The sequence below is a fragment of the Brassica oleracea genome, chromosome C8, assembly GCF_000695525.1.
Source record: "Brassica oleracea var. oleracea cultivar TO1000 chromosome C8, BOL, whole genome shotgun sequence".
In the NCBI taxonomy this organism is placed as follows: domain Eukaryota; kingdom Viridiplantae; phylum Streptophyta; class Magnoliopsida; order Brassicales; family Brassicaceae; genus Brassica; species Brassica oleracea.
This window is the reverse complement of record NC_027755.1, coordinates 32,782,516-32,804,855: the sequence shown is the minus strand read 5'-3', so window position 1 is coordinate 32,804,855 and position 22,340 is coordinate 32,782,516. Positions and strand designations below refer to the sequence as shown.

Genomic DNA, 22,340 nt, shown 5'->3' with positions numbered 1-22,340 from the left:
TTATGTAATTATTAACTTATTCTCATATATTTGATGGTTCCCACCATATTAGTATATAAATGGCGTATCTGACAAACTTTTTTCCTTTTTTTCATAGGAAACTTAAAACAAAAAACATGATTTCGTTTTAGTGACATTGGTCTTGAAATCTAATCATAACTATGTGTTATTTATGTATTTCATTACTTTTTATTTTCAAAACGTCTTTACTTGAAATCATGTTGTTTAGAAATTTAATCACAATATGTGTTATACGGCCAATGCTATAAATTTATGCCAGCAATTTAAATAAATATTTATTGTAGAAATTTTTACTCCATTTCTCTTTTCTATAGGACAAGGTGCGAGGAGGCAGCCTCATAGATTCTACTAGGTGCATGGTCTCCGCGTAAGCGCAGGGCCGACTACATTATAGGTGCATTGTATAGTTTTGTTTACGGGATTTTATTGTTTCTTTGTTTTTTGTCTATGATGTGATGGATGGAACTTTGGAAATTACATAGGTTGATGAGTTTGATATAAGAATGAACCAACGGAGTCATATGTTGATATTTTCATATCTTATATGTTCAAAGTTGAGGGTGATGGAACTTGTTAGTGTTTACTTAGGTAGTTGTTTATATATAAATCAAACAGTGCATGAAAAAAGATAATAAATTTGGATTTAAAAATTTAACAATTTAAATAAACAATAAAATAATTTTTTCCTCTTATTTAACCAATTGTTTTTAGAAAAACATAGAATTGTAATATATTAAAAAAAACTTACAACATTTTTAGAATTACATACTTAGGAAATTATTTTATTTATATATTTTTTTCTGGACTTTGGTATAGATGATTTGGGATTGACAAAAAAGTCTGAAATATAGCCCAATATAATTTATTTTTAAAAGCAGGGCTTTAAAATGTTAGGGTTTCAAAATAACTAGGCCTTGAATGTGTGGTTTAGTCTGATACTGAGAAAACAGTTAGGACTTCAACTCTTTTTTTTCTCTGTCGGGAATGTGGGCACTAATTTCCGATTCATGTAGGTAAAATTGTTTCTTAATTTGTGAGATTGAAAAACGTAGATTGATTTTAAACATGATTGATGAGAGGTTTACTTGCATCAGCTTCGTCTGCCGTGGGTGTTGAGTTTCATCGGCGCCAAATGTTAGACCTGCAAGAGAGAAGGTCTGCATATGTTAATTTCGTGTTTTGTTTTTTCTTCTCTCGTGTTTTATGGGTTTCACTCTTTGCTCAGGCTGTACAAAAGATGAAGTCTGGCTAGGCCGTCTCACTTCTCTGAAGTATTCCCTTGATCAACCTCCCACCAACATCTATCTTCTGATTATGTCTTGGAGTCAAGGAGCTTCCAGAAAGATTAGCTTCCATTTGCTGTTCTGCTTGGAATGGATAGTTCTGAAATGCCGCATAAAAAACATATTGGGAAATGACTAATGATTGTCAACAACTATCACTATACTAAATAGAAAAGAAATCAAGGTTTTTTGTTCTGCACAAACTAAAAGCTTACAACAGGGTTGTCATGGTCTTTTTTCAGGAGCAAGATCTTTTTCTTCCCAGAAACCATAGTCAATGCAATCCCTAGGAGAGAGCTATCCATGACAGAGGCTAAAGTTGCGTAGATGAAAAAATAGATCAGAAACACAGTGGGGTTTTTAAGAATAAGGAAAATATGGGATAAGTTGTTGACTAATTACCAGTTTCAGTTGTTGGTATGTCATTCCACTTGAATTTGCCTGATTGTAATCTTGCTTGGAGCTGCCAAATATGGTATGTTTACCAGTTTCTAGGTTTGTGTTCGAAATCTCTTGGAGATTGTCTAACAGTCTAATCTTGACTGGAGATTGATCTCAGGAGCACCCGTGATGACTTCATCAATAATGGTTAGTGAGATAAAACGAATGCGGAATGGATGATCAATTATCTTGTACATGCTTAAGCACCTAGCAACCTCAAAATGATCGAGTTTCACAATGGAACCTTCTTTCAAAGATGGCATGTAATGATTAGCATGTCCGACGGGAGTAAACCCATGAATCACGAAATCTACAAATAATATTATTCAACAAAGAATCAGGAAATCAATTAAAACAATTATGTTAAATAAGTGTGATAGATCGAAGATTAACTTACCTTTTCATCAAGGAAGAGAACCGTGATTCTCACAAACTCCTTGTTTTTCTTGAAGTTCATGGAATCCCATAAGCGTAGGAAGCCAAAGGCTATGCTCTGACTACTATGACCAAGACGGAGTGACTCGAAGGTTGAGTGACGGACGCCGGGACTCCGGTTTGAAGAACTCGAAGTTTGAGTGATGGACGCCGGGACGCTGGTTTGAGGAACTGGAGAGGCAGAGAGAAACTTTTTCTAGAAGATGGTTAAAGCTAAGAGGAATCAATGAGTTTTGTGGAGATGCAGATTGGGTTCAGCAAAGATGAGAATCATATATATAGGGTTTACAGAGGGGCTACAAATCAAGAACATTTATGATAAAGTGATTTAAGATGGGAACATGAAGAGTTCACCGGTGAAAAAATAGATTACGAACACACATGGCGCAACTCTGTAACTCAGATTTGTTTGAGACAATGGTGAAAATAACCCCAACTCATGTTAAACGACAACAATTTATAATATAGGAAAACCATAATTGTTGGAAACTTGAGCCTTTTTCATATAACGTGATGAATTCCATTAAAAAATGAAACCCACAATACACTTGTAGGTCCGACCCTCAGAGAAAGCCGAAGAAGCAATGACTTCCAACCTTCATAAATATATATTAGGTTCGGCCATCAATATACAAAATATCATTTAGCTTAGTGGTATAAGTGTTGGTGTTTATATCTCAATAACCCGGGTTCGAGCCATGGACTTGACACTTTTTCACACTTTTTAAAAGTGGAGCCCATAAAAGGTCGACGTGGCGCGCTGAGAAGTGAACAAAAACTCAACTATTATAATATAGATTGATCTTTGGGTAAAAAAAAAATTTAGGCCCTCTAATAATAATTAAAACACACAATTTAAACATAATTTATAAAAAATGTATTGTATAGAAGGTTATTGAATTTAGATATAAAACATATAAAACAAAGCATGTATATTTATTTTTGTTCTTAAAGATGCTTTTTTCTTTTTAAAAAACCAATTAAAAAAAAATGAAAAATTTGGACCCCGGGGGAGGTCGCACTGCTCACCGAGCCGGCCCTGGGTAAGTGACTAATATATTCCGATGACCGATGTGAATGTGATCAATTGTCGAATGTTGATTCTATTCGTAGAGAACATTGCTAAAACATCTTCTCTATAGTGGATTGCGGCATAAATGCGATATTTAATTCTAAGTTATCGTAACAAGTAAGTTTTCGTAGTTTGACAAGAACAACAGATTAGCGTTCTCACGGATGTATTTGTCAAAGATTTTATGTATTTTGATTGTGAAGGAGAATCAGGTTTCATTGTCTAGAATCATTATCTCTAAAGAATAAATATAATTAAGTCCTAATTGATAATCGAGACCTACAAGTTGAGTGGAGTATGAGATTCGATTGTTTTTGTTCCTTCCAAATTTTCAAGACTATTATATGTAAACTCATGAAGCAGAAATGCAGTTTATTAACCAGAAGCAACGAGAAAGAAAGAAAAAAAACGAAAAAATGGCTCAAATGGCTACTCTGACGGCAAAGCAAGCTAATGAATACTTGAACGCAAGGCCAAAATATCCGACAATATGGTACAAAGTGTTGGCTGGTCGAACCAGCAACCATAAGGTGGCTTGGGATGTTGGGACCGGCAACGGTCAGGCTGCTCTTGGGGTAAGTTACCTTTCTCATCTACTTCATATGCTTTTGTTATATTTTTTCTATACTTATAAATTTATCAACAAACCAAAATAGTTTTTTTTAAATCTCAAGCCTTTGCCACATCATTTCCTTCAAAATACTTGAATCTTTTAATTTTTACGAACTAATCGTGATCTCAATCATATATGTGTAAATAGGTCGCTGATTACTACGAAAAAGTGGTGGCAACTGATATAAACGAGAAACAAATCAGTCTTGCAAAGCCGCACCCAAAAGTCACATACCTTCACACTCCAGCATCGATGTCAGACGACGATCTAGTGGCTAAACTCGGTGGAGAAAACTCCATAGATCTCATTGTAGCCGCTCAGTCTCTTCACTATTTCGACCTTAAAAGATTCTATGCCATAGTGAGACGTGTTCTTCGTAAAGAAGGTGGTATAATCGCGGTTTGGGTCTACAACGACCTCGTGGTTACCCCAAAGGTTGATGCCATCATGAAACGTTTGGTGGATTCAACAAAACCGTACAGAACCCCGACTATGAATTTGGCGTTTGATGGTTATAAGGCAATAGAGTTTCCTTTCAAAAATATAAGATTGGGGACTCAAGGAAGACCTAAAGCTCTCGAGATTCCACATAAGCTTTCGCTTGATGGGTATTTAGGGTTTTTTAAATCCTGGCAGCCTCTAGTGAAGGCTAAGGAGCAAGGAGCAGAGCTTTTAAAACCTTCGATGATTAATGAGTTTAAGGAAGCTTGGGGTGATCAGAATCAAGTCAAGGATGTTGCTTACAGAGCATTTATGCTCGCTGGAAAACTCTAGGTACGTAAAGTTTGGTTATAAAACTATGTAACATATAAGTATAGTTTTTTTTTTATTTCTTATCAACTGCAGTGAGGGTCGTTCTGGTTGTTATATGAGTGCACGAAACCGAAAGCAAATAGTATCAGCTCTCAAAACGAATGTTCAACATAAATAATGCACTGGACCGCAGAATAAGAGAGTATTATTAGACTTAATAGATAAATCGGTTAACATGTTGGTTAAATCGAGATCCTTAGTATAAATATGAAACAAAGTTGTAACAAACATTATGAAGTTAATAATAACAAACTTCGTCATGATTAACTTCACTTTGCAATGTTTGAGTATCCTTATGAATCCATGATAACATGTCGGTGATATTTGTAATCGCTCTTGAATAATGATAATTAACAAACATCATGCTTTGTATTCGACTATTTGAACACCCATCGCAGTCATGTGATCTGATGGGCATATCGTGGAGAGAGAAAGAACCACAGAAACCAACAAGGTCTTACTATAAGAAAATTCATGAACAAGCCAGGTGTTAGTACTCTAGAGAAACAGAGTATACACAAGCATGTTATTTGAGCCAATAGCACACTCGAACTCTAAGCCCAATGAACCAGTGGAGTCTTATATGACGACGTTGCAGATTTCTGCTGATTTGCTTACTGGTTTTCCAGGAACAGAGATTAATTTGTGATATGAATTATTGAAACCAAGATGGCGTATGCGTATATGATGTTGTTATCTTTGTTCCATTAAGATCGATAGCTTAGAGAGTCGGTAATTGTAGTTGTCTTAATTATTGTTCGGTGAATCATACAAGTTGAATTTTGCTTGTTTGACAAGCTTCTTCATTGTCGTGATACTACTTGTTGCATATGGGCTTTTCAGTCATTCGTTTGTGATTAATTAAGTTAAAGTAAATTAGTCTTACAAGTTGATGTTGCTAGTTTCATAAGATACACAAACAAGCTTAACTACAATTGTAAGCGAGATCACGGCGACATGAAACAACTTTGCATGTACATACGAAGATTATAAATGATGATCGTATGTTCTCGGTTAGGGTTGGCTACAGATCGAATACTAGCCGAATTTTCAGTTTTTATGATTTGCTTACGGATATTTAATTTTTCGATTTGCTTTGTTTCGAAAATTATATTCAAAAAATATGTAGATATTTGTAGATATTTACGAATACTTACGAATATCTCATAATTTTTTTATTAATACAAATAATCTATAAAATTCGATACAAATTTGTTTTTTTTAATACTTTCTTGCATGATATATAAAATAAAATTAAAAGAAGTAACGAAGCTACATGTTTTGTAAATTTAAAACTTAGTTAATAATAATAAGACAAAATTTAAGAAAAATATATAATTGTCATAAGAATTTTTTTTTTTGATGTAATAACTCTTATAAGTAAAAATATGAATATAATTTATAAAATCATATGTTAGAGTGATAATTATATAAACTTATACATTTAAAACTCTAAATATAATCAAAATATACGTGTAGCTACATATCTGACAGATCGGATTGGATATACGTTTCTCGAAATTTTAGTATTTGTGATTTGCTTCGATTTTAACGGATATTGATTTTTACTATTTGTTTTGCTTCAAAAATTTACGGATATCCGATTTTTTGGATCGAATCGAAACGAATAACAAATCGAATCAACGGATAAAATGTTCAGCCCTAGTTCTCCGTACCTTTATCTGACTTCATGTTTTGAGTCTCACATACACTATATCATCTCGCAACCTCTGAACAACCCTTATCTTAGTTCTGGCTCCAAAATTAGTGGCGTGAAGATCAAGCGCTCCCCGCCCGGTCACGGGAGACAGGTGATAAATAACATTCGCAATTATCCTTTGCTTTTGGGATCAAACTTTCCAAGTCGTTGCGTCTAATACTTCTATATTAAACTCAATAATCTATGTGCAAATTGTGTATATAATCATATTTCGTTTAATGAAAGATAGGTAAGATGTATCATGACGTCACTGGCTAGTGCGTATAATCGCAACGCATACATGGCTGCGCATTATCAATTTATCTGATAGATGCAAAAGAAAATTACAAAATAGAGTAGAGATGTGGAAGAAGTTCATGGAAATTTAGGATTATTACAAAAAGACTTTCCTGTTAGGTAATTATTAGGTCACCTTCTTTTAATGATAGCGTTTCGGATATATATGCAACATCAGCCAGAAGTTTCTTTCAAAAATTACTAATAAATCCATTCACCTAACTTTATTTCTATAAAAAATTTGAGAAAATCATGAAATGACAACTGACTAGGCTGTAACCGGTGAAATTCATATGGAGGAATATACCAGATTATAAGCTTAAATATGAAAATGATGCTGACATATATATCACTTCATCATGAATATAATCTTGATTAGCATTTTCAGGCAATCAATTTGTTTTTCATTTTTTTTTTGTTGTAATGTTAAATTTATTGATCAGCTAGAAAAGAAGAAAAATTATTTACAACAAAGAATGGTAAGAATAAATCTCCTACAGCCTATCTATGATCCATGTGAGCACCAAACTAGTGTTAGAGTAAACCTTGCAGCTTTGGTTTCCGAATATAACCTGTGGATAAAATTCTATGTCTTACGGTTTTATCAATGATCTTTGCAAGCTGACCCACCTGTTGAGGAGGCCGGCTGTGTCTTCTATCATTTCTTTTTCGCCATATATAATAGATCGATACCTGGAAAGAGAGTCTCGATCATGTGAACCTGCCATAATAGCGTTTACATTCTCCTCCCAATATGGGGTTGGAGCAGGCTGCAGAAGGGTACCGATCACCTCCAACCAGAGGGTATAGGTGTAAGGGCACACGAAATATAGGTGGTCTCTGGTCTCTTCCTGCTCACCACAGAACAGACGGCCTTGGACCTGATCCCATGCACGCATTTTAACTCCAGTAGAGAGCCGGTCTCTAATCGCTAGCCAAACAATGAATGCGAATCGTGGAATCCCTTGCGCAAACCACAGCAGCCTGTGCCAAGGGACATGTTCTCGACGCACCCGAACCATTTCCAAGGTGGATGAAACAGAGAATACTTTCCCATAGGTTTTATCATTGGATTTCCAAAGAACTGAATCCTCAACGCTCTCCTCAAGCACCAACCGGAAATCTCTCACTTGTTGGATCATATTTTGAACATTCTTGTCCCTTGTGTTTCTAAACCTCCAATCATTTCCCAGAAGTACATCAGCAATACAAGCCGTTCTAGCAATACCGAGCTTCAGCCGACCTTGGTCACCAACAACCTCAATCAATCTCCCGATAGGGTGCCAAACATCAGACCAGGACCGCACTAATTTCCCATTGTGAACCTCCATACGAATGAACCGTTTTGCAAGAGAATGAAGCTGGAGCAACTTTTTCCAGACCCAGGAGCCTGAATGGCCTTCTATAACATCCCAGAAGGACTCCTCACGAAGTAAATACTGCTTCACCCACGTAGTCCAAATCGAACCAGCTTCCGTAAATAGTCTCCAAATCATTTTAAGCGCAAAGACTATAAAGACATCCTTGATTCTACGAACTCTCAGGCCTCCTTCTTTCTTTGATTTACAGACTTCGTCCCATGAAATTTTAGCTTTCGTAGTAACATTTGGTGACCCACTCCATAAAAAAGCTGAGCACATACTCTCAATCTCATCTATACTTCCTTGAGGTAAGCAAAATGCAGAGCACCAAAAATTGGTGATGCTTCCAATCACTGTGATGATCAACTGCAATCTTCCTGCAAATGAAAATGCTTTGTTTGTCCAGCTGAGGAATCGCTTGCGGATCTTAACCAGTAGCGGGTCATAGCCTTTGTTTTTTCATTTTGAAAAATGGTCTGCCAGTTGAATCAAGTATATGGTGGAAAAATGTGTTGGAAACTTTACCATAAAAAATAAAGAATATATGATGAATTATTGTATATCAAAACAAAAAGAATTGGTACTCAATAGAGAAGTTCATATATGTCGTCTCAAATTATTTTTTAAACTCTTGAGATTATATGTACTTGTTTAGAAGTATACTTAATTTTTTTTTAAAAAAAATAGATTCTATTTTTTACATTTATTTTCTTAAATATAAAAACTTTTTTTTAGGATTGATACCATATTTGATTACTCCACTTGCACATATCGAAACTGTCACGTTCATATATGTTTTATATATTACTATCGATTTTTTTTTTAATTGAAAGGAGATACTCTAACATGTTGGCCATATATTGATTTAGAATGACTAAGATCAGATAGCATGTGAAGAATTATGAACTTTCATTTTTTTTGTCAACATTAACTTTCATTTAAAATCAATCAATAATAAATAAATAAACTCATATTTTTATATATTCATGTTACCACTCAACTTCATTGTTAATATTGTAATACCAGAGGGATTTGTTTTATTTTACTGTCTTTATTGAATCATTGGTCTCCCAACCACTACTGTTTAAATTTTTAAACATATATATTTTTAAAATAGATTTCGAATCAAATTCGGATCCTCATACTCTTATAATTTCCATGTCGTATATGTAAAAACAGTATTAAAATGGCTTGTCACAAACACTTGAAAGTGAACTCGATCGGGTGACTTTGTTTATAGATGGAGTCAACTCTACACTCTAGACAAAAAGGGCACGCTGATTTCATCAGGTAGCATGCTTAGTAAACTACATAGCAATGAGCAATGCAATTGAACACGTTGCAAAAACTGATAAAATTTCAAATCTTAACTGTGATTATAATTATTAGACATCACGGTTTCACCAAGGAAATATTTAATAAAATAAATTATAAATATGTTAAGTACGAAAAGCAACTACACACAAGTATTAATATGAGAGTATATTTAGAGGGTTCACACTAATCGTAGAACAAAAAAAAGTGCAATTTATGGATAGATCTTTTTCCGAATATTCAAATAAAACACAAACTATATTATCATATCAGTGTAGTCACACAAATTAAAAGTCATAGAGTTGTTTCGAATCTGGATCACTTAGCTCTCCGGAATTCATGTGCCACTAGACCATCCATCCATGTGTGGTTAAGTTGTTATATAAACTTCTATGATATATTCTTAGATTATTATTATTATTAGGAATCACTTAATTTATTAATTGGTTTTATTTTCCACAAGATCAGCTGACCTTACGTAATGACGTCTTCTACTGTGATGCATGCACGATGCATCCAACAGAAGCAATAAGATTCAAACAAAGTTTGATATTCACAACATGGCCATTCACCGTATGTTCAACCACAATACAAGGTTGGGAAATAACAACGTCAAAAGAAGTTTTAAAATACTATGGCAAATTCATCTTATATTAAATACAAATATATTACACTCACCTCACACACATACGGTTTAATTAGAAACACAATTTTTTTCAGATACAAAATTTACTTCATATAGCTTATAAATATATATATATATAATATGATAGTGATAAGTGTGTGGCTCTCGAGTGTTGTGGGACGTTAAGTTGTTCTTCCTCCAAATCGAATAGACATAAAATTGTAGCTTTTCATGTTATGAGAAGCTTTTCTTTTATTACAGATTTTGTATTCTTGACGCATTAGTTGGAAATTTGAAATCACTTTAATAGTTTTTCTTTCTACACCATTCATAACTGGATATGATATACAACGTGACCAAACATTTTAAGGAAAAGGAAAAAAGGAAGCAAGTTATACGGAAGCTAATAAATCGTCATCTTGTGGTGGTGTAGCTTCTGTGTAAGCAGACCGGTCTTTAGCAGGTGGTTAGTAGTTAGTTTGGCACTCGGGCTTCTTGTTTGTTCGAAGGTCGCTTCTTCCGGAGGAAGTGTGCCCGACATGTCCCACTGCTCTGCGTGTGCGGTGGGTTAAATGGGTGTATATGGTCCCGGGATTGGAGGGTTGGTGACAGCAATCTCCAGTTCCCTATCTCGAACGACGGCACCGCTTGTCAGTGGACTCCTCTTCGTGCTGTCGGTGAGGCGATTTTGAATGGGTTAGTTGCTCTGTGATGTGTTTCTTGGTGAAGGTATTGATGATTGGGTTTCTCAGAAGCTGTAGGTTTTTACTCGTTGCTTCAAGGTTTGAGCCTCCTTTCTCTCCGGGTGCTCGCGGCAACAGGGGTCTCAGTCCGCTCATTCCTTTCCCTTGGGCTATCGACGCTACGCTTACTCCTGTCTGCCTCTAGGACCATAGTCTGTCGTAATTGAATCTGCTTGTCTGTAGATGCTCTGTTTAGTTTCATTTCTGCATTCTGTTTCTTGTTTTCTCTGTGCTTCTGTCAAAAATTTAAAACTTGGTATAATAATTTAACATTTTACCAAAAAAAAAAAAAAAAAATTATACAGAAGCTAGTTATAGACAGAGTCGTGCCTCCATTCACCAAAATGAAACATTGGCTTAGGACATTATTTTTTTTTCTTTTTTTTTGACAAAGGGCATAGGGCATCATTTCTTAAAAAAAAACATTTAATAACATATTAGTATTTAACGAATTAGTCTTAAGTAATAATAGATACTTATATGGGTTAAACATTAAAACTTTGTAATATTAGTAAGCAGAAATATGAACCACAACAAAGAAAGAAATTTATTAATCCACTATTAGTTCACAAATTAAATATCAAATTTACTTTTAAAAGCTTAAAGATTTTTTTTTTGAAAATTTTACAGAAATTAGGGTAACGAAACAACTTCACGTACATGCCCTCAAACTTAAAAGTCATGTTAACAAAGTACGTTCATCTCATTTTTTTCTTACAAATCACTTTAACTAAAGAATTTTAGTGACTAACTTTTTAAAATATTTTTTTTAAGAATGAGGGCATATATCTTTTGATCGTTTATGTATGCTATTATTGCTCGCACGGCTCTGGTTATAGATGACTATATATATTCCAATATGCCCAAGTGGAATTCTAGAATGTGAGAGAAGTCGAGAGTCCCACAACACTCGAGATTAGTTATAAAATATTCCTTTTTGGCTTTTCGTAAATGACTCATGTAATGCAGTACAGTACACATTTCAAAACAGAAACTATATCATATATCTATTGTCTAGTGTGTTTTTTTTTTGTGTTTGCGCTTGAAAGTTATTGATTCTTCTTGGTAGGGAACAGAATAAAATATGGTTTAATTAAGCGTTCGAAGTCTTTTTAAAATTATGGGAGTTTTGAGTTGTTGTCCGGAGGATTAAGGAATTGCACAAGTATACAAGCAGAGCATATAGTGTGCGCCACCCGCCGCGTCTACGACTCATAGTCTCATACAAACACAATTTTACACGAGTCTTCGTCTCCATCTTCAATACGCAAGTGATTATCTTTACTTATTTAAATTTCTAAGTATATTCTAATTTTATAACAAACCTTAGAACACCTCCGATGGTTAGAAACCATGAAAATTTCTAAAATAAAAATAATATTAGTATTATAATTATTTATTTATGTTTTATTTCCTTTAAACCACTTAATTATCTATTTGAATGACATCTGTTTTTTAGTATCTTATGGTTTTTAAAAAATTCATAGTTAAAATTTTTTGTTACTCTTTCCTATTTTTTTTTTAAATGCCAAGAACTCCTCTTAAAACTACTACTATCGGAGCCTGCTATTAGAGCACCTCCACCCATAAGAGCATCTTATGGGTTCTTTAGATTAATTTAAGAGTTAAAAAGGTGATTTGATAGATTAAAAACCTTGGTTAGTGGTAATTAAATTTTTGACCTCCATTGGGAGAATCTCATAGGGATTCTTAAATTTTTTTTTAATTAGAATGATTTAAATAAAAACAGACATAAAAGTTTTAATAAAAATGACATAAAAGCATATTACAAATACAAATACAAATCGTAAATGAGAAAAAACCGATTAGTCGAAATCTTGATTTGTTCCAAATTTTTGCCATATATACTCAACCAAATCGGCTTTCAATTGTTGATGTATTTTATTATCATGAACTCGATTCCGAATGCTCATCATATTGCCGATATTTGAAGGCATATCAGTTGAATACGTGAAATCCACTTGTGAACTTCGGTTTGATTCCGGTTGTGCGAAAACTGATACATCAAACTGAGTGTACCCATCTCATTCGTCTTCTACGATCATATTGTGTAGTATGATACATGCTCTCATTATCTTTCCAATTTTGATTTTATCCCACAAAAGAGCGGGATTTTTGACTATGGCAAATCGAGCTCGCAAGACCCCAAAAGCACGCTCGACATCTTTACGTACAGCCTCTTGATGTGTAGCGAATAAGGATGCTTTCGGACCTTGCGGAAGTGGAATAGATTGGACAAAAGTAGTCTATTTTGGATATATACCATCTGTGGGATAGTAACCTAAATGGTACTCATGTCCGTTGACAATGTAATTAACTTTTGGAGCTCGACCTTGTAAGATATCATCAAAAACCGGTGATCGATCAAGAACATTGATATCGTTTAATGTACCTGGAGGTCCAAAAAATGCATGTTATATCCAGAGATCTTGTGAAGCTACAGCCTCTAAAACAATGGTTGGCTTTCCTGATCCACGTGTATATTGACCTTTCCATGCGGTCGGACAATTCTTCCAAACCCAATGCATACAATCAATGCTCCCTATCATCCCGGGAAATCCACGTATCTCTCCAATATCGAGTAGTCGTTGAAGATCTTCGGGCATGGGTCTTCTAAGATACTCACAAGTGTTTATAAAATACAAGCACAACACTACTTGGAGCTAACGTTTATAAAGACAAGTTTGGTACAACAAGGTTCGGTTTGGTACAATTTAAAACAAACGTGAAACATTCCTTCAACAAGTTGTGGGTTGACGTGATACAAAACACCACAACTTTCATTACATCAAACACATTGTCTTCTTCTGTCACGAGTTTTCCACCTGCAATAAAAAACAAAGAAAGCAAAGAAGCTATCAGACACGAGATAAACAAAGCAAGCAAAAAGACATAACATCAAAGTGACATAACAAAGCTTTATTACACCAAAGTGACATAACAAAGCGAGACCACTACAAACCCGAGACCAAAGAACAGACCAAACAAAAGAGAAACTTTAAGCATTAAGCATTAGACACGAGATTAAGCACATAACTTGCAGTTCTAACTTAACAACATTTCAGTGATTAGTTTGTCTTTCAAAGCGACTTCTAGCTCAGTTAGAGGCTCTGTCTTCACAATGATGCTATCAAGAAATTTTTGCTTGTTAAGCTTCTCCTTGAAGACAAAATCCCTTTGCTTTATCTCCCACTAGCTCTGAAACTCCACTGCCTCTTCTGAAGTCGTTGGCTTGCTCTTAGCTTTGGCCTTGGCTGCTTTGACACCAATAGTCAGAGCCGTGGCTTCATCCTATCCATCGCAACCTGTTTTGGAGGTCGATGACTGTGCCGATTGGTCATCCACACCATTTTTGATCATGGCGAAGCTCCAACCACGCATACTCGAGTGTAAACTTGACCTTGTAGTCATTAAAGAAGATCTCATGCGCCATCTTCAAAACATCATCCTCATTCATCCCAATGGATTTGGTTTTCGTTGCAGCTTCATAACACCCAACAAGCTTGCATACACCCTCGTTGATCTTCCCCACCTTTGTTTACAGTGGCCATGCTCTCTCTTTTGCAAAGCAGAGAGCTTTGGGCTTGATGTAACGTAGGCGGCAATCCGTTTCCAAAACGCAATTGCCTTCTGCTCATTCCCCACAACAGGATCTTTGGAGGTGTTCAACCAAACACTTATCAGAACAAGATCTTCAGTTGGTGACCACTTCCTCCTTTCTTTATGGTCCGACACAACGAGTTCATCTTCGTTTCCATCGTCAGCCCACTGTGGACCGAAGACAGACGCATCCGAGGAAGACAGCTCTATACTAGGTTCCCGAGTGACAAAGGAGAAGGAGGTGTTTGGTTGTTGACTGTGTAGGAGGTTTTGAAAGCTCCCGGGCTGAGTAAATGGATCCATAGCGAATGTGAGAAAGGAATTATGAAACAGAAGGAGATATGAGTTATGAAAGAAGAAGGAGATATGAAAAGAGAAAGGGAGAGTTGCTCGATTTTTAATGAAACATTAAGGTTGGTTTAGTGTGTGTTTTAATGGCAATCAATGCCTTCACCTAAAACTATAACAACCAACAACACTAAATGTAAATCACTTCAAGCCTACCTAAAACTATAACAACCATCAATATCTAAACACGCAACTACCAGCTACCAGCACACAAAGAACATTTAATTCCTCCTAATTAATATCTAACATCTTCTTAAAAGGAAAGTGTACTAACCTCGGGCTTTGATGAGGTTGAATCCTTCTGAGAGACTCGCGTGGGTTCCAGAATAAATGAAACACTCCCATTGCCTCTTCCACACAAAACCGATTCTTACACAACCACCAAAGACAGAACAGAGCAAAACATATGAGTATAATCGAGTAAAATCTAAGCATCGAGTACTAAGAACAGAGCAACATCTATGAATCATGATTCATGAATCATGTTTGAACCAATGTAAACTATTCCATATGAATGATCCGATGTAACCACATTCCAATTAGAGGTGAAGCTATTCCAACTACGAGGCAGAAGACAATCAGATCACATTCATCTATCTCAAGAACATAAACAAGGATCGAACACAAACAAGATTCTAAAACATAAACCTGATCTAAGATTGTAAGACACATCTCAAAAAGATTCCACCTTTCTCGGCAGAACGATGAGATCACAACAATTTCAAAAAAAAAACGAGCGAGAGAGACGACGGAGCGAGAGATCGAGAGAGAAGAAGAGAGGCACTTACACTCGGGATCGAGAGAGAAGACCGAGCGAGAGAGACGACAGAGCGAGAGAGACGACGGTCTGACAGAGAAGATGAACCAACCGAGAAGAGGGGGTGAGACAGACAATGGAGTCATCGACAGAGACCACGGCTTCAGGGAGAAAACAGAGTGAGACAGACGACGGAGTCATCGAGAGAGACGACGGAGAAGATTGGCCGACGACTAGGAGTGAGGGAGAGGACGCGGTGAGACAGACGACTAGGACCGAGAGAGAGGACGTGGTGAGACAGACGAATAGGACCGAGAGAGAGGACGGGAGCCAGAGAGACGAAGGAGAAGATGGGCCGATGGAGTCGCGGGAGTTTGCGAAACGGAGCGGTGCGACAGAAGATCCCTCAGAGCGAGACGGAGACTCCAAGAGACGAGATTGTCTTTGGTTTCATCGAATCCCCGACCAAAGGAGAGAGAGACAAAACAGAAGCGGTGCAATGAGGGAGTGCCACGTAGACGCCTCTTACCAGTTCTAAAAAGCCCGAATTTAGCACCAGTTCTCTTAATTTTGAGCCTTTTTGATTTATTTATTTTTCCAGCTTTTGGGTTTAGAACCCTATAGGAACCCATTGATGGAGTTGGTCTTAGTTCTCTAATTTCCATTTACCCGAAGTCCCGATATATTTTTCAAATGAGTTGAACGATTCTTGGTGAAATTGGTAAAAGACCTTCTCATAAGTTGATTATTCGAATATCAAGAAAAGTAACTTGATGTTATTATCTTGAATCTGCAAGTCCTAACTAATAGTTATATTTATGACTACGTCAACAAAAGAAAATGTATATGAAGGCTATCGAGCATGATAACTTTTCAAAATCTTATACTAAGAAAATTCATAATATTAGCAAAGTATATGTTAAATATTCCAAAATGACAATGTATGTGGAAAGTATAAAGCGATACATAAGAACATTTTAATTGTTATTTGAGTACAAGCCCAATCGGATTGATACACTCTCATCCACTGCAAACTTAAACCACTTTGTGACAATATATCAAAATTAGAAACTGTTTTGCACAAAGAATTTGATTGTGGCTCGATTTACCAAAAAGAAACAAAAACACGACCATACATTTCAAACAGTCGGTACCATAGTCTTAGCTTATTCTACACGATAAGTACATACTGTATATGCTAAGAAATCTCGATCTAGACAGCTAGTGTGTGAGAGAAAAAGAGCCATTTTCATTGAAAATGCGAGCCCATTAGCTACTAAATAATGATTAATTTTATTTGAAACGAATTCAATGTAAGAAGAGTACTTTCCTTCTTTACATTTGTTTCGTAGCTGTTTAAACACGCTTTATTTAATAGCCGCATTTCTCATGCAGCTGGAACCGCGGGATATTTCACACCGTTTGTTATAATAATACTGTACTCTTCAGAAAATACTTTTTCCCTGCGTGAGATGGTGCTAAAAATAAATAATAATGTTATCATGTTGCCGACAAAAAAATATCTCGAGAGTTGAAAATTTATAAAAGCATCTCCAAAAAAACTCTATAATTTTAAATATAAAAAAATTTTGCTTTAAAAAAACTTTAAAACTTCAAATTTAGAACTCTGAAAAATAAAACTTCATAAGTTTCACTATTCAAAACTTCAAATTTAAAATTTCATCTTTTTATTTACATTTGATCTTTATAATTAATTACACATCACACTTATGATTTTAAGTATTTTTTCATCTATCATTTTAATCCTTAAGATTTTCATATATCATAAATATCACATTTATGATTTTAAGTATTTTTTCATCTATCATTTTAATCCTTAAGATTTTCATATATCATAAATATTTTTCAAATTTATTTTTATAAATTCAAATTTTACACATAAAATTAAATAAAAATTTTAAAATAAAATTTATAATATTTTAAACTAGAATTAGACAGCAAGAATATTACAAAAAAAAACTTAACTAAAAATATTTTTTAAAATATACATGAAAAAATAATTATTACACAAAATTTAAATATTACAACATCACTAATAGTATGGTAACTTTTAAAATTTCAAAATCTCTAAAATATAGTTCAAACAAATTTTGTGTAACCGAAAATGGAGCATTACATAAATAGTTTAATGAAATAATATAGTATTTTACTCGTAGTTTAATATTTATTTATATTTATAATATTATATATTTAGTGAATATTTTATTGATTAATATTGTTTTAATATTTTTATATATGTGCTAGTTATTTATAAAGTTTAGTGGATTTATATTAATTATAACAAATATAAAGATCATATGTAAAATATAAATAATTTTGAAATTGTGTTTGAAATTTTGGGAAAAAAATATTTTGAAATTTCAAATTAGAATTTTGCAAACTCTATAATATAAATTTTTTTTGAGATGCTCTAATCGAAGTAAATTTAATATATAGTCGTAGTTTTGTATAAAGTGTTTGTGAGTGAGTGGTCACTACTTACCGACGGGGAAAAGGCCGTAACGCTATATCGCCCTTATTTCGTTCTTTTAATTCCAAATTAATAAGTGTTTAATAAAAATATTGTTTACAAATAACCTTTAAAGTTTTTGATATTTTATTAATTAATAATAATAATAATAATAATAACTGAATATATTAAATTACTATTAGCTTATACTAATAGTTTTTTTTTGAAAAAAGGGCTTATATATATGGTATGTGCTTATACTTATAGTTACTGAAAATGAATGTAAACTACAAACATATAGGTTTATAATCAGATTTTAGTTTCTTTTTAATATGTGTAAAAAAATATTATTAATTCGAAAAAATAAAATGTATCACTTTTTCGCTATAGAAACTTTGTAATGGTTGAAATAATCCAGTAGATCATCTTATCAATCTGCTATCTTATCGTTATTTTGAAGTTTTTGTCGATGGCATTCAAGTAAAAATACTAACAATTATTTATGTTTGTGAGGTAAAAAGAAAATGAAAAATTGCACGTAAACCAGCATCATAACAAAAGTTGATTTACAAAAAAAAAAAACAATCAATTCCTAAGTGACTACTAACTCACCAAATATAAAAAGTCTTACTTTATCTCTGTTATATTAATGTCAAAAAAAAAAAATCTCTGTTATATTAAAAGAGAAACATTGTAATAAATGCATTCACACTATAATAGACATGTGTCAACTTCACAATGATTTGATAATAAATATGCTAACGCGTTCACATTATATTCATAAATGTGTTCACACTATGTACTTTGCACTTTTTTTTAATATAACACTCACATATATGGTTCCAATAAAACTCTTGATTTTTCGGTTCGAACAAAAATAGATAACGAATCAAAAGCCAAACTATATATACATTATTTTTATTTTTTACGGATAAAGTTGAGCAAAATATTCATAAATTTTGATTCGATTCGTTATCCGCTTTGATTTGAACCAAAAAATATGGATATCTGTAACTCTACGAAACAAATCAAATACTAAAATACAACATCCAAAAAAGAAGAAAATTACAAAACCCAATATTTTTAGGAACATATATCTAATTTGATCTCTTATATGCATATATATACATATATGTAAAAAATTACATATATACGTTATATATAGTATACTTTATATCAGTTTTACAATATTTTTATGAATTAAATTTATTATATTAGGTACTAGAATTTAAAAAGTTAAATAATGTTTTATTTTTGTAATAAAATGTTATTATTAAAATTTTCAATTATTTTTAAAATTTTATTTTATTTACGGATCAAATCGAATATTTTAAAATTTTAAAACATTTCGGATATCCGAGTAACCGAATATCTAGGTGGCTAAAGATCGAATCGACATGAATGTTTCCAAATATCCAGATATTCGATCTGTGTCCACCCCTATTTACGGATACAATTTTATTTTTCTTATATGAAAAAATGACTAATGTCAAGGCTTTTTTTATTTTAAATTAATTTTAATTTTATCTTTCATGTATTATTTTGAACAAAAATGTCATTTAATATAAATTAACAATGTCATTTACCGGAAAAACCAAAAAATCAAACATTTTAACTGAGTAAAATAAAATGAATATTAATTTAAAATAATAGTTATATTTTAGAAGACTAAAAACCAAAAAAATAAAAAATTAAAACCGAACCAATATCCCGATTAAACATATTTAATGTCTTTTTATTAAAAATAGCGAAACTAATAATCATATCCCGCGCAAGGCGCAGATTATTACCTAGTCTTATATATTAAAACAGAAGTCACAACCTTGATTCATGTGTTTTTTTTTTTTTAAATAGACCTAATAGACCTATTCCTAGAAATTCATGTTATATTTAATCTATAATCTTATCATTTAAATTTTGGGCCTACCAGAAACTTTTATTGGACTATATCAATAATTGGATTTAAACAATAGATGATCTATTGGATTTAATGTTGTAATGCTATACCTTCATATGTTAAATATTTAAATATTTGTCGATGTTAACTTTTAAAATTATAAAGATTTTTTTTTAAAATAACAAAAATCATATTATCTAACAATGATTAATCTTTATTACCTTAAACCAGTGAAAACAAATTTTAAACTATATAGTTTATTTTAAAAATTAAACAAAAACTAAATGTTTAATTATTTACTCGATAATATAAATCTATGAAGCGAAAAGTTTGATTTTTTAAAAACTTTCTAAATTTGTGAAATGTTACAATATCTTTGAATACGACAATAAAAAAATATTTTACTAATCCTTATATATATAGTTACGATTTTAATAATGAAATAATAATCCGAAAATATATATATAGAAGAAAATACAAGTACATGTGAAAGTTTGAAACAATCTATTCAATGAAAAAAATACCGTAAACTTATTATCTTTTAAAAATTGATAGACACATATATATTATAATATATACCAATTTAGAATTGAAAACAAAATATTTATATAAATATAAAAGAAAACAAAAATCAGCGCGGTTGCGCGGATAGAGATCTAGTAGTATATTAAAAACTAATGTAAATATTCGTAAATTAAATAGAACAAATTCTTTTTGTACATACGAAAAAATTATTTTTATTGTAATTTGATTTTTTTTAAAGAAAGAAACACTTGTAAACTAAAAAGTCTTCTCTTTTTGCCACTTATTTTTGTTTTAAGTCGATATCCTCATTTACTTATAATACAGGAAATAGACGAGAAGAATCGTGGCCTCTTCTTGCCGAACTTCCCAATCACCTTCGTCGACCACGTTGTATTTAATGATACTGTGTCCTCTATATAAACAACGGCACGTTACTTCTGGCTAAATGATTATTTCAATAATACATACATAGACATATGTACATACTAACACAAAAACAACATATGATATATATACGTAGAACTGATCATCCTCGTTTGTATACAACAATGACAAAGACACTTGAGATTGACATAAGATCCGCAGAAGGTCTTAAGTTAAACCGGAGACTCTTAAAGAAAAAGACTTTCGCCGTTGCAAGAATCGGTGAGAAGTCTCGACCGTCGCATCTTGACGTATCGGGAGGAAGCAGTCCAACGTGGAACTGCAAGTTGGAGATGCCCATGAGCGGGACTGAACAGTTCATCTACATCGAGGTGTTGTTTCGAACAAGTTCTGGACGCGAGAAGAAGATAGGAGAAGCTAAGATCCCAACGTCAGACTTCATGGGAAGGTATTCACCTGAAGGTCATTTGAAATTCTTGAGCTATAGGTTAAGAGATGAATATGGGGATAAGTGTGGAATCGTGAATGTTTCAATCATGGTTAAACCTTATTCCACAGATGAGTTCAAATCTTCTTCCACGGCGATGAAAGATTATGGAGCTTGTTCGTCGCAAGCGGCGGAGACGGGTCTGTGGAGACCAAGATCGGAGCCTCCGGCTATTGATGGCTATGGTGGTCGGATTGTTACAGGAGTTCCTGTTTGGTGTGTGCTTCAACGGCCAACGTAAATTTGGTGGTGTTTGGCTGCAGTGCTACACAAAGACTTGTGATTAATATTTTTTTTCTTTGTTACTATACAAAAAAAAAACTTATTTGATGTCTGGAAACAAAAATGATTACAAGGAAGTCAAACTCTATACCTGCTCCTCGTGTGTGTTAGCCGAAAAATTAGAAACAATTGCAGAGTTTTAAATAATAATAAAAACAGCTGCTAAAAATCTATATTATAACGATTGAGTTTTTGCTCTCTCTTCAGCGCGCCACATCAGCGTTTTGTGGACCCTACTTTTTAAAAGAGTAAAAAAAGTGTCAAGCACATGGTTCGAACCCGGGTTATTAAGATATAAACACCATCATTTATACCACTAAACTAAATGATACTTTGTAAATTGATGGTCGAAACTAATATATATTTATGAAGTTCGGAAATCATTGCTTCTTCGGTTTTTTCTGTGGGCCGGGCCTACAAGTGTATTATGAGTTTCATTTTTAAATGAGATTCATCACGTTATATGAAAAAAAAACAATTATAGTTTTCTCATATTGTAAACTGTCTTTGTTTAACATGAGTTAGGGTTCTTTTCATCATTGTCTTAGACAAGTCTGAGTTACAGAGTTGTGGCGTGTGTCTGTTCGTAATCTATTTTTTCACCGGTGAACTCTTCATCTCCCCATATTAAATCGCTTGATCATAAATGTTCCTGATTTGTAGTCCTTCTCGAAACCCTATATATATGATTCTCATCTTTGATGAACCCAATTTGCATCTCCACAAAACTCATTGATTCCTCTTAGCTTTAACCAGCTTCTAGAAAATGTCTCTTTCTGCCTCTCCAGCTCCTCAAATCGGCATCCCCGGCGTCCGTCACTCATCCTTCGAATCTCTCCGTCTTGGTCGTTG

At 33.5% G+C, this 22,340-nt stretch overlaps 4 protein-coding genes across 4 annotated transcripts; 2 read left to right on the top strand and 2 right to left on the bottom strand.

The window, feature by feature from the left end:
• The first annotated feature begins 3,580 nt into the window (after positions 1 to 3,580).
• LOC106308270 (putative methyltransferase DDB_G0268948) lies at positions 3,581 to 5,038 on the top strand. Its single transcript, XM_013745418.1, has 3 exons — positions 3,581 to 3,827; positions 4,013 to 4,639; positions 4,712 to 5,038. The coding sequence occupies exons 1-2, from the start codon at positions 3,618 to 3,620 to the stop codon at positions 4,637 to 4,639; spliced, it is 837 nt and encodes a 278-aa protein (XP_013600872.1). The 5' UTR covers positions 3,581 to 3,617; the 3' UTR covers positions 4,712 to 5,038.
• Positions 5,039 to 7,267: 2,229 nt separating this feature from the next.
• On the bottom strand, positions 7,268 to 8,170 carry LOC106309219. The gene has a single exon (XM_013746275.1). The coding sequence runs from the start codon at positions 8,168 to 8,170 to the stop codon at positions 7,268 to 7,270; it is 903 nt and encodes a 300-aa protein (XP_013601729.1).
• A 5,905-nt stretch (positions 8,171 to 14,075) lies between these two features.
• LOC106309218 (glutathione S-transferase T3-like) lies at positions 14,076 to 14,641 on the bottom strand. Its single transcript, XM_013746274.1, has 2 exons — positions 14,281 to 14,641; positions 14,076 to 14,221 (listed from the first exon to the last, which is right to left on the bottom strand). The coding sequence occupies exons 1-2, from the start codon at positions 14,639 to 14,641 to the stop codon at positions 14,076 to 14,078; spliced, it is 507 nt and encodes a 168-aa protein (XP_013601728.1).
• Positions 14,642 to 20,739: 6,098 nt separating this feature from the next.
• On the top strand, positions 20,740 to 21,585 carry LOC106309709 (BON1-associated protein 1). Its single transcript, XM_013746812.1, has one exon. The coding sequence runs from the start codon at positions 20,812 to 20,814 to the stop codon at positions 21,445 to 21,447; it is 636 nt and encodes a 211-aa protein (XP_013602266.1). The 5' UTR covers positions 20,740 to 20,811; the 3' UTR covers positions 21,448 to 21,585.
• Positions 21,586 to 22,340: the final 755 nt, after the last annotated feature.